The sequence below is a fragment of the Mustela putorius genome, unplaced genomic scaffold, assembly GCF_011764305.1.
Source record: "Mustela putorius furo isolate JIRA1106 unplaced genomic scaffold, ASM1176430v1.1 tig00000868_pilon_pilon_pilon, whole genome shotgun sequence".
In the NCBI taxonomy this organism is placed as follows: Eukaryota; Metazoa; Chordata; class Mammalia; order Carnivora; family Mustelidae; genus Mustela; species Mustela putorius.
Genome location: NW_025421502.1, coordinates 2701703 through 2714226, shown reverse-complemented (window position 1 = coordinate 2714226; position 12524 = coordinate 2701703). Strand labels below are relative to the sequence as shown.

The 12524-nt window shown below is 39.1% G+C and overlaps 1 protein-coding gene across 50 annotated transcripts in view; it reads left to right on the top strand.

Annotated features, from left to right (window-relative positions):
• The window catches only part of ANK2 (ankyrin 2), a 323587-nt gene that overhangs the window by 274098 nt on the left and 36965 nt on the right, over positions 1-12524 (top strand). For 26 of the 50 annotated variants that reach the window (XM_045085524.1, XM_045085507.1, XM_045085528.1 and 23 more), the window contains 7 exons: positions 412-636; positions 3260-3414; positions 5481-5692; positions 6048-6252; positions 8870-8966; positions 11113-11341; positions 12136-12261. In XM_045085524.1, coding sequence (XP_044941459.1) covers positions 412-636; positions 3260-3414; positions 5481-5692; positions 6048-6252; positions 8870-8966; positions 11113-11341; positions 12136-12261 — 1249 coding nt within the window. Of the gene's footprint in view, positions 1-411; positions 637-2161; positions 2261-3259; positions 3415-5480; positions 5693-6047; positions 6253-8869; positions 8967-11112; positions 11342-12135; positions 12262-12524 lie in introns of all 50 variants that reach the window. The other 24 variants (XM_004748037.3, XM_045085498.1, XM_045085499.1 and 21 more) reach the window with 1 other exon arrangement.

Below are 12524 nucleotides of genomic sequence, written 5' to 3'. Positions count from 1 at the left end.
TCCTTACTATTTCCGCATGTGGATTTTTCAGGACATACCTAGACAGAAGCAGAGGTCTTTGCGTTTATAATGAAAGAAGACTCATCAGTGTTCATTATATAATTTTATTCCACTTCCTAAGTCAATTGGACAGATCTTTAATTCTCAGTTTGTATTTAATATCACCGTTGTCAACAAAAACTAGCAGAATTCTTTAGGTACAGATCAAAAGAATGCAAAGGCTAAAACAACGACACAACAGAAATAAAGGCATTAGCATAAAGTGAAAGAACTCTTAAGGACAAATAATGTGCCACCATGCAAATAAATGAAAAAGAACAAAGAATTAGGAGAAAAAAATTAACTTGACTAAGCTCGACTGTCTGCTTCCAGCATTTCAAAACGCAGCTCATCTTCTATTTTAATTTTTAGTTTCCTGGTTAGTTTTATGGTGGATGCCCGAGGTGGTGCTATGCGAGGATGCAGACACAACGGGCTCCGTATCATTATTCCACCTCGGAAATGTACTGCCCCAACTCGAGTCACCTGCCGTCTGGTCAAACGCCATAGACTGGCGACAATGCCGCCAATGGTGGAAGGAGAAGGCCTGGCCAGTCGCCTGATCGAAGTTGGACCTTCTGGTGCTCAGTTCCTTGGGTAAGGGTTTCTGCTAAACCTCCCACTTAGTCACCGATGAGCTTGTGCCCTCTACATGAGATCACTAGGATGGAATGAAAAAAGGTACGTCGATAACATTATAAAAGAAGATTGGCCCCTGCAAAATTATTTAAAAAATGGGAAGTAGCACCTCAGTGCTTGACTCCAATCACATGCCTCTTATTTTAAGGCATTAATGAGTTCGACATTCAGGTGAATTATGATTCCCTCTCTTTGGATGGGACACTAGCTTCTAGGCTCCCAGTGTGAATAATCATGTTTTAACTGATGGTAGGTATTTTTGTTGTTGTTGTTGTTCTTAATTCTGAGATTCACATGGTAAAGCCCTAAAGAAAAAGCACTACCCTATTCCAAACATACATTTAAAGTCCTGTGTGGTTACGAAACAGAATGATTATCTTTGGAAAGCAGCGTTGTCTTTATAAGAGATCCAAAAATTTACTCCATCTGATGTGTCGTTTCTGTTATCAAAATTGCTATCTTGAGTCTTAAAATTATACCAACAGTCTCTGTAGTTGTAGTTTTCATTAAGACAACAAAATCCAGACCAACTTCTGCCAGGCTCATTTTAGCAATTTTGAGCAGGGATTGGCATTTCTTCCTTCTGTTTGTACCACTGCTATTATATATGAAGTGGTGTCTCAGTGTGCCAAGAAATGACTGGCTACTGCTGAAAACCAACAAAAGGATCAAGTTTTGGAGGGGGACAAGTTTCAAAATATTTTGAAACAAATCAATATTGTATTTAAGTCTTGTCGTATCAAGTCTTTGTGCTCAAAAATTGGGAGAAAATCCTACTAATCATGAACTCTTTGCCAGGGTCGTTTGGGAGAGAGGATTTGCTTTAGAACTTGAGGAAACGTTCTAAAGCCTTGTAATTTGGAGCAAATGATTAGCAGGTTGCTGCAAATTATGTTCACACCTGAAAAGGGGTGTCTGTATTCCCCAATTATAGAAGCCACCTCCCATGTCCTCCTAAATCACCAGAGACTTAGAAGGAGCCTGTGAAGTTCTGGGTTGCATCGGAAATGCCAGTATGGTTGGAGTAATTGCCCAACGATCCCTTTCATCTTCTGTACCAGGCCCTTTCCCCTCCCTTATGCCCACGTAGTTTTAGGCTTTTTACTAAACTTCCCATCTGTTGAGGAATATCCATGAAAACATCTGCCCTCTCTACAGAGTCAGAGTTTTTATTATATTCCCAACAGCTTTGTCTTTCCTGTGGAGCACATTTTTTGTTTATTTTTTTTTGGCTCGTGCCCTGGCAGTGAACGTAACTAGGGACAGATCCAACAACACCCAAGTGTCTCCTTCCACGCGCCTCCATTGTACACTCTGGGTCTCAGTTCCTTGCTCTTTGTGACCAATGGAGGGGGCAGAACCAAACGCAGTGTGAAACCAAACTTCACCCTGTTGATCAGCCGGTGACGCCGGGGTTCTGTGGAAAACAATACCTGAAGCTTACTTATGTTCTTTCTTTCACTGCTGCTTTGGATGTACTCAGTAAACTTCACCTGCCAACGGCTCCTCCCCCACTTAATGAGGGAGAAAGTTTGGTCAGCCGCATCCTTCAGCTGGGGCCTCCTGGAACCAAATTCCTTGGGTAGGAGTGACTTAAAACAAATCGATGGCTGCTGGCCCCCATTCTTCTCCTCCTTCTGCAATATGATTTCTCTTTTTGTCATTGTACCCATGACATGTCCCTCCCTATGATTTAAATTCTGTATAACCTATCTTGAGTGGACCATTTCTGACCCTTGTGGTATGTGACTTTTTATTTTTGAGTGATGTTTTTTATATCTTTTCCCTTAAAGTGCTGTGACCTTCATTTTCGTTTAAAGCATGAGATCTGCCTAGTTGTACTCTGTGCTAGTTATGATGTTGTGATAATAAATTCGAAGTCTGTATCAAAGCAACCTGGACTGAAAAATCAAAAGCCTCTATAAATTTTGAAGTGAATGCGACCTAAAAACTTCAGGGCTGTGCATGTTCTGGATCCTGAGTCTAATAGGCATGGGACACAACTGGGCTATCTGCTGAGGTGCTCAGTTAGGGCCACACTGTGTACACATGCCTATTGTTTTCTTGAATGAAAAAAAAAAAAAAAAAAGAAAAGCAAAAAACCATGAGTGCATGTCTCTTTAGTTCCTGAGTAGTTAACTTTCCTGACATCTTTTCATTTACAACACATCAAATTATGCAACATTTGAGCCATTTTCCTTCTCAAACCATTTTGTCATCTGCACCTTGTAGAAAATGTTTTAGGAGACTGGCACACATCATGGATATGCATGTACATTTCTTTTGGTTAAATGTGTTATACTTACATTGATCAAAGGAGAAGTTCCAGAATGCCACATGCACTCACAGGGAAACATTATTTGGCTTAAGGTAGCAGCATGTCCCTAAGGATTGGTGCCCCCAAGGTGGAGTGCTACTGTGTGACCATATCCTAGCCAGTGGGCTCTGGAGGACAGCCTGCTATGCCCCATCCCGAGAAAGAGAACAATTCCAGGTCACTTTGCAACAGACAGAGTCAAGGTGCTTGTCTTGCTGTTGGTTAGCTCTTGTCCACACTGAATGTTCTGCCTTGCTGTGTCAGGCCTGTGATCGTGGAGATCCCCCATTTTGCTGCCCTTCGAGGAAAGGAGCGGGAACTGGTGGTCCTGCGCAGTGAGAACGGGGACAGCTGGAAAGAGCATTACTGTGAATACACTGAAGATGAGTTGAATGAAATCCTTAATGGCATGGATGAAGGTACTTTGTATTAAGGATTTTAAAAGCATTCTAAAGAGGAAGAATTTAAATGATCTGTTTCTTTCTGATGACCTAGGGTGGTGTATATGTGTATGGGGCAGGGAGGGGAAGGGGGCTTGGGTATGTGTGGTCTTTGTGTTATTTTAGTGCATTAGAGGATAATATGATTTCCTTTTAAAACTTTTTATTAAGGAGATAATGAAAATTAAGTTCACTCAAACTTCTACATGTAATTCAAGCAAGGCATCAGCCAGGGTAGAATTTCATATACACACCTACACATAGAGTTAAGAATCCCCCCCCCCCCATTGGGACTTTGATCTCTGTAAATCCCAAATCCAGCTTGCGCCATCTAGCCACAGGTTGAAATATCTCAGTGTGACTGAAGGGAATTGGCTCATTGTCTGGCTTCCTTAGGCTGCACAAAAATACCAAGATTTTTAAAAATCTTTTTAAAAAAAGATTTATTTATTTATTTGAGAGAGAGAGAGAGTATGGGAGAGAGAATGAACGAAGAGTGAGCAGGGGCAGAGGCAGAGGAAGAAGCAGACTTCCTATGTGGGGAGCAGGGAACCCTATGTGGGGTTCCATCCCAGGACTGTAGGATCATGACCTGAGCTGAAGGCATGTGCTTCACTGTCTGAGCCACCCAGGCACCCCATGGTTCCTCTTTAAGTAACTACACAAATAGGGCAAGTTCTTTGCCTAAGCGCCAAGAGCAGTACAGAACTGGACATACAGTGGTCTGGCAATTTGTCAAGTTTACCAGGCTTGTAGACTATAGCCAGAAGCTTCAGGCATGGCTTCCGAATAGTAAATGTAGCTGAACAGCAGCCACTTTAGTATTTGTTTCTGCATCCTGCTGAGGTGGAATAACCCAAGAGGTTGATGGAAAATTATGCCCTCTAGATGCATAGGTCAGTCCTTTACAAGGAGGATTGAAAGATCCGACTTCTTCCTGATAAAGCTTGTTCCATGCAATATTTAGCTGTTTCTGTTTCTTGGAGCCATTTCCTTTGTCTGCATTTAGGTTTAGGATACTTTCCTCTGAGACATACCTGTCATTAACACTGCCACAAGCACTGGCGTCTTGTCCTTCACTGAGTACTCGTATAACTCTCCATAGGTGTATAAAACCTGTTTTAAAACAAAGAATCAAATTTTTATATTTTTATGTCTCTGTGCTTGAAAATGCATTCTTTTGTATGTATGTGCTAGTGTTTGCAGGTCCACAACTCTCCTGAAAATTCAGTGATCCCCTTAGTGCAAATTTTCTGCCTTTTAAACTAGTCCGATTTTCATATTGCCCTAGATATCTACACTAATGCAATTTACAAAGAGCCCATTATCCTATCTTTCTGACAGTAGATGATATTTTTGGTAAGTTAATGGTTTCAGAGGAATACTCAAACCCTGAATTCATAATCACTGATTTTTTTTTTTAAACATCTGACTTTTTCAGAGACAGCCATGTCACTAGAATAAACACACAAACACAAACCTTACCCTTAAAGACAGATTTTTATCCCTGTACTCTTGCCCTGAGAACTGAAAGGGCCGTTTCTTCTTAAAACCACAGTAACTGGTTTTTGAGCTAACTTTGAAATTTGCGAAGAAAAGGAACCCAGAAGCCATTTCCTCTTCCTCCCGTGAAGCAAGAATAGGACAGATTTGTTTCCATTCCAGGTTTGCCCTCAAAACCCTTCATTTACAGAGGGTGCCGGGCCCTGCACTACTGCTTCGGGAACTGGATGCTTTTCTTTTCACAGTGCCCTGGAAAGACCTAGTTTCCACAGACAAATAAAACATGCAGACTAAATGATGATAGGTCTTGAAAGACTGGAGGGTTTTTTTTTGCTGGTGTGTGTGTGTGTTTCTTTGTTTTGTTTTCTGGTGTTGTTAAGATAGATAGTCTTGCTTTTTAAAAATTTTCCTATTATTAAAAAAAAAAAAAAAAAGGTGTTTTGCTTCTTGGCTTGTTTACTATTAACTGTGCCCCGGAGTTTGCTAGAAGGGTTTTGGAAGGAAATCTTTGCTATATGAAGATGGGTCATTTCTTGTCTCAGTGCTGGATAGCCCAGAAGACCTAGAAAAGAAGCGAATCTGCCGCATCATCACCCGTGACTTCCCACAGTACTTTGCGGTGGTATCGCGCATCAAACAGGACAGCAACCTGATTGGCCCAGAGGGAGGCGTGCTGAGCAGCACCGTGGTGCCGCAGGTGCAGGCCGTCTTCCCAGAGGGTGCGCTGACCAAGAGGATCCGTGTGGGCTTGCAGGTATGCTCGTGTTGGATAGGAGTTAACCTAACATGGATTTTTACCCTAGTGATTCAAAGTCAGCTGGGAAATGTGGTGATTCAAAGTCAGGTGGGAAATACATGGTTAATGTGTCAAATGATCCACAGGTGAGCAACAGCTTCCCTTAGAGATGGGAGGTCTCCTAAAGTTTTATATGAGGGCTTAGTACTAAACTTACAGTTGCTGTGTTTGAAGTCATCAGACTGATTTCTGAGCTAAGAAACGATGCATTGAGTAAGAAATTTGACAAAGATATCGACATATTGATATATATTGGTATCAATATATATCAATACATATTGATATTCTGTGCTATTTTCTTTCTTTTGAAAAGGCTCAACCTATGCACAGTGAGCTGGTTAAGAAGATTCTAGGCAACAAAGCTACCTTCAGCCCTATAGTCACTTTGGAACCTAGAAGAAGAAAATTTCACAAGCCAATTACCATGACCATTCCTGTCCCCAAAGCTTCAAGTGATGTCATGTTGAATGGTTTTGGGGGAGATGCACCAACCTTACGATTACTATGCAGCATAACAGGTGAGTCACATAAGACTCTGATAGTAGAAAGTTCTGAAAGAAGAAGCAGATTGTTGTAAATATTAAATTACCTTTGTCATTAGATACCTGTGAGGTTATATGCATTAATTCAGGAAAAGCATTCTAATTTACTAGGCAAGTGAAAGATGAAAGAAAATGAACTAATATTTATCAGATATAGCTTGTATGCCAAACTATTAGACATTTTATATGCATTGGCATTTTAGTCCTTACAGTGGTTCTGTGAGGAAGTGTTAACCCTATGCATTGAAAAGGAAACCAAGGCTGAGAGAAGTTCTATAACTTGCCTGGTATCATACCATAAATATTCAGCAGAGTTGGAATTCAAACCCAGATTTACATACCTCAAGGCCTAAGATTTACACCTTCATGTAAGACTTCACCTTATATTTTCCATGTAAGACTTCATCTTATATGAAAAATAAATAGCATCTTGAATAATTGTAGTCAGAAGTTCAGGCATCTGTCTAGGAATGGGTTTGTCTTTATCATTGATCTGTTGAACTAACTTAGGAAAAACAAAGGTTTTTAATAATTAACTGAATTTTGGTCTTTTCAGTTAGAAATTGCAGTAGCTTTTGGACAACTACCACACTGTAGAAAGACATTCCTAGAACGCTGTTTTTTTTCTGCTCAATATTATCACCATAAATGCTGAGAGGAAAAAATCCACACAAATAACCTGTGTCAGGACTACATTATTGGACTGATAGTTTCCCTATTTATCAATAACTACATTCTGTTGGCATTCAGTAAATACACTATTGTCAATAGGAATAATCACCATCCCTGGCTGTTTAGGTATTGTTAGTATTTTTTTTTTCATTTCTCCTCCATATGGAGAGGAATGTTCACCCTTATTTTGCTCTCTAATTCTCCCTTCTTACTAGTGTTTTGTTTTTTTTTCTGTACTTATGATAGCAAACCATTGACACCTTATCCCGTAAGTTTAATAATATGACAAGGTTTTAAAAAGCACAGACTACAATGAGTATAAAGGGAAATCTTATGCTTCATTTTCACTTTGCCAATTACCCATTTGTGGTTGTTATCAGCATTCCTGGGTGTCATTCCCATACCTTTTGTTCCATGCATATACGATTAACCTTTCTATAACGTGCAACATGATGGCATGGAAGCAAAAGAAAGAAGACTGAAAAATGTCTGTGACACATCTACCCTTGTAAGTGATCAAATGAAGATACCACCTGGGCCTAGACACCATCGAATCTGGTTATTCCAGCTATAGATCCTCAGATGGGGTTGTACGAAACATGTCCTTACATTTATTTGTTAATTTAAAAAAACATGTTAACCACAGTGCTCGGATTTTTGTGTTTTGCTCTTTTATATGGTTCTGCTAAGAATTCCTATTTTAAAGGCCTGCTAGAATAAGTTTCCATGAACTTTCTCTGATAACACATTTCCTTCTTTAGGGAATTTTAGTGTTGCAGTTTATTCTCATCTCGAACATACATTCCTCCTACAGTGCCTTAAGACTATTTTATCCTTATCTATGCCAAGGTAATTTCCCAGTCGAATGAAAGTCCATGTCCGCCGCCTCCATGGTGATCTTTCTGTGCACAGAGGCCATCCTTCGGCACTCATTCATTTGTTCCCTCACCTTTCAGGATTACTGAGTTCTTAATATTTTCCAAGCATTTTTTTTTTTTTTTTTGCCAACCTTGAACTGCAAATTGAGAAGAAATTTTATTTCTTAAAAATAATTCCAGAAACGGGGCGCCTGGGTGGCTCAGTGGGTTAAAGCCTCTGCTTTCGGCTCAGGTCATGATCCCAGGGTCCTGGGATCGAGCCCCGCGTCGGGCTCTCTGCTCAGCAGGAAGCCTGTTTCCTCCTCTCTCTCTGCCTGCCTCTCTGCCTACTTGTGATCTCTGTCTGTCAAATAAATAAATAAAATATTTAAAAAAAATAATAATTCCAGAAAATATGAAGTTCAGGAACAAAAGATTATTTGGCTTTTTTGTTATTTTAGCAAAGTATTAACTCCTTGGTTGATAGAAGTTGCTTTAAAATCATCAGCTGTTACAATTTAAAATGACCTTCAAGGCCTAGCATTACAATAAAAGCTTTGAAATATCAGTCAGATCTTAAAAATAGAGAACAAACTGCGGGTTGCTGGAGGGGAGGTGGGATTGGGGGATGGGCTAGATAGGTGATGGGTGTTAAGAAGGGCACTTGTGATGAGCAGCTGGTGTTGTATGTAAGTGATGAATCACTAAATTCTACATTTGAGGCTGATACTACACTATGTGTTAACTATCTAGAATTTAAATAAAAACTTGAAACATTAAAAAAAAAAAAAAAAGAAAGTCAGAGAGTGGAACACTTAGTAGGTAATCTGAGGCAGTTATTCAAAGAACCCCCCTTAAATGAAGTTCCTTTGAAGGTAGTATTCCCTGTTTGTTTTCAGTGTGTCATTTTTTAGCATGTGGTTTTTAGACATGTTGTTCCCAATGTCATTCTGAGGGGTGGATGGGATGACGTGGGTGAACACAGCCAGAACCACAGAGACTTTATTTTACAATTCAGAGTCTGGCGTTTTGCCTGATTTTTTTAAATGATCATATTATTTCAGGTGGAACCACTCCTGCACAATGGGAAGATATTACAGGAACTACGCCCTTAACATTTGTCAATGAATGTGTTTCCTTTACAACCAATGTGTCTGCCAGGTATGGTAATGCAGCCCAGAAAAGCCTGATATGTCTTTTGTTTTGTTTTTTATGTTCTTTGAAACTGACTCTTTTTGGTCTGCTTTTTAACATTGTCTGCATTTACTTTCATATTTTAAACTGGACACTCCAGTAAATGAAATGGTGATGAGACAATAAAGGACAACCAGTCAGATTAAAATCGAAGAAAAAGAAAGGATTGTGACCATGACTCTGGTTTTAGCAGCCACCACTGATTTTTCCAGTCCTGAAGGTCTTAGGAAAGATAAATTTCCTGCTGTCAAAAAATAGCCTGAACTACTTTTTCCAACAGAATAATAAAAACACAAAGCCCATCATGGCTTGCTCGAATGGTTTAAAGGTTTCAGTGACTTTTACGCATTCAGACACATGCACATGTTACCCATGCATTACCCAATTACATATCACACATCTTTTAAAAGCTGAAGCTATTTAGTTTTATATCAGGTACACACTAATTCCATTGATAACTATCAGTTCCCATTTGCATTGGGATTCATGGATAGCTAAGCATTTTCCCATTTAATTTGATTACTGCAACAACTGTGTGACTTAAAAGAACAGGAGGTATTGTGGCCATTCTACAGATGAGAAAAGTAAAGTCGAGAGTAGTTAAAACTTAAATTTCTATTCAAGGATATAAGAAAAAAATAGAAATTCATGAACAACTCAGTAACAGCACGTGGCATACCTGGGTGTGGTGGCACGTTTTTGTTGTTTCAGCCTCTCAGGCTCAGCTATTGAGTCTTGGGCTCCGTGTGCCAGTGTGATCTGCCGCTCAGGCTTCTACACTCTAATGCAAGACAATGGCAAGTTTTGAATGACCGGTACCCAGAGGTACTAAAGAATTCAGCGGAGGGTATTTGCATTGGAATAGAGAGGATGCTTAGAAGAGGTGACTCATGAGGCGTGTAGGAACCTTATGGGCAGAATGAAAGTGGAAGAGAGAGTAACGTGAGCCAAGATGCCGAGATAGAATGCAGAAAGAAAGGGGAGAGCAACAGTGATCCATTTAGTCTGTGGTTCAGAAGTAATGCAGGATTGTGCATTGTTTATGGGAGGCCTCGTGGGATAGACCAAGAAGTCAGTATTGTGAGGGTACTTTGTGCCAATGAATTATACACTTAAAATGATTAAAATGATGAACTTGGTATATATTTTATCAAAAGTCAATTAAAAAAGAGAGGTGGATCAAACTTGAAGACAAGAGTTGGTAAAACGGTAAGAAAATCTCAGCAATGTTGAAAGATTATGGGAAATGAGTCAAGAGAGGGAGGGTGATCATTGGTGGGGAAAAGTTTCAGAGCAAGAGGATGTGAACCAACCTTTGAAAATGTGTATACATACCAAACTGAAAAAATGTCACTGTGGCCTCTGCTTTCTTAGTGAAGTTACCTTTCATAGGGCCTCTCAGGTAAGGCAAGAGCTCAAGGAGTGTCCTAAAGGTTTAGCAAAGTTACTAAACAGAGTAAAATAATATCTGAGGAAAAAGTTGCCAGGCAAGCCACAGACTTGGCTGAGGCTAGAACTCATAAATTGCTCACAACACAGATGATTTCTTCTAGGAATTATGTTCAGCAATGTTTAGAAGTTCTGGAGCAAAAACAATTTTTAAAAAATGGAATTATTTCACCTTGACAACTGGAGAGGTTGTTGGAAAAGAATGAAGAAAAGCTGGGTAGATTTTACTGGAAAGGGTTTCAGGAAATGAAATAAAGAATAGGAGAGGGAATCAAGGAAAAATAGAAACTCTCAATTCAGCGAGATCCTTGTCCTGTCTGACACTGAGCTTACATGCTAGAAGATTCTAAAACTCTGAGGTATAGTTGAGAAGATTCAATACTCAAAGATCCTCCAAGGAAGAAAATTATAAATAAAGCATTTGTTAGTTGACCTTAAACACCTAATTTTCTCTTTTCCCCACCCTCCCTTCTTCCTTCCTACCTACCCTTCTACCTTTCCTTCTTTCACTTTGTCTTTCCTTTCGTTTCTCTCTTCTCCCTCTCTCCCTTCTTTTTCCAAGAAACATTTAATGACTATTTTGATCATAAGGAGCGGACTGTTGTTTTCTTATTCAATTGGTGTACTTTAAATTTCAGATAACCGACCTTATTCCGTTTTGTAGGTTCTGGCTGATAGATTGTCGACAAATCCAGGAATCTGTTACCTTTGCATCACAAGTGTATAGGGAAATTATCTGTGTACCGTATATGGCCAAATTTGTCGTGTTTGCCAAATCACATGACCCCATTGAAGCCAGGTTGAGATGTTTCTGCATGACTGATGATAAAGTGGATAAGACCCTAGAACAACAAGAAAACTTTGCTGAGGTGGCCAGAAGCAGGGATGTAGAGGTACTGTATTTACAAAAATAATTTCTGTTAACCTGTTGTTTATGCCCTTACTAATAGACTATATTTGAAATAGTATTTAATAAATAGAGCCATAAGGAAAAAAAGACCAGTCCACACTTTGATCAGTTAGTAGGTCAAGGTCCAAAATCTGCCATTTTTAGCCAGTTTGGATATAGGGATATACAGTGTATGTGAGGAGGTAAAGGGATTCTCATAAAATTATCTTGGGACAAATTATAAGTTACTGGTAAAGTATGTAAGTTCCTATAATAGTTTAGGTATCTTTATCTTTCCTTGTTGCTTTTATTATTTTTAGTACTTAAGAAAACAGTCAGGAAGCATATCCTTTGTATAAATGTGAATATGTCAAATCCAGGGCTTTCTATATGACTTACTCGTATTTCAGAATTTTCTTTCTGTGGGCCTTTGGATATTGAGGTCAAGTAACCTAACTCATTACAGTGTCAAAAACTACCCAATCAGAAATTTAAATTTAGGACTCAAAGAGATGCCAGTTTTGGGGGATGGGGTGGGTAACATGAAACAGTGTTAGAAATGAAAACATTAACATTAAATGCCACCATGCATTTGAAGATTCCTGTACCAGTAGGAAGAGAGAGTATTAGCACGTGCTTTGTCACAGATAAGACAAAATGCCAGTCAGCAATTTAAAGATTATGTATGTATATTTTAAGAACTTTGATGTACCAAGTAGTACCACCACTTTTTGTTGTAAATAACAAGTAATAATTATAGCTCTTATGTCCTGTGTTACTTTTGTCTGTTTTCACCAGGTACTAGAAGGAAAACCCATCTATGTTGATTGTTTTGGCAACCTGGTGCCATTAACCAAGAGTGGCCAACATCATATCTTCAGTTTTTTTGCCTTCAAAGAAAACCGACTTCCTCTCTTTGTCAAGGTAGTATATAGATGGCCTTTTCTAATGCATTTTACTTAAGATCAAGTGAGGATTTAATTTCCTTTAGAAGGAGATAATATTTGCTTTTCAGTCATTGAAGTAATTTTTTAAAACCATATCTGTGAAATTTTAAAGTCCTATAGAGCCAACCATTTTTATTTTTGAAGTTCAAACTCAAGCTTAATTTTTACTTATAGACGATGTTCAAGGCTGAGAATTAAGACAAATAGCCAATTCATTGGTTAGAAAAACTGGCTACATTT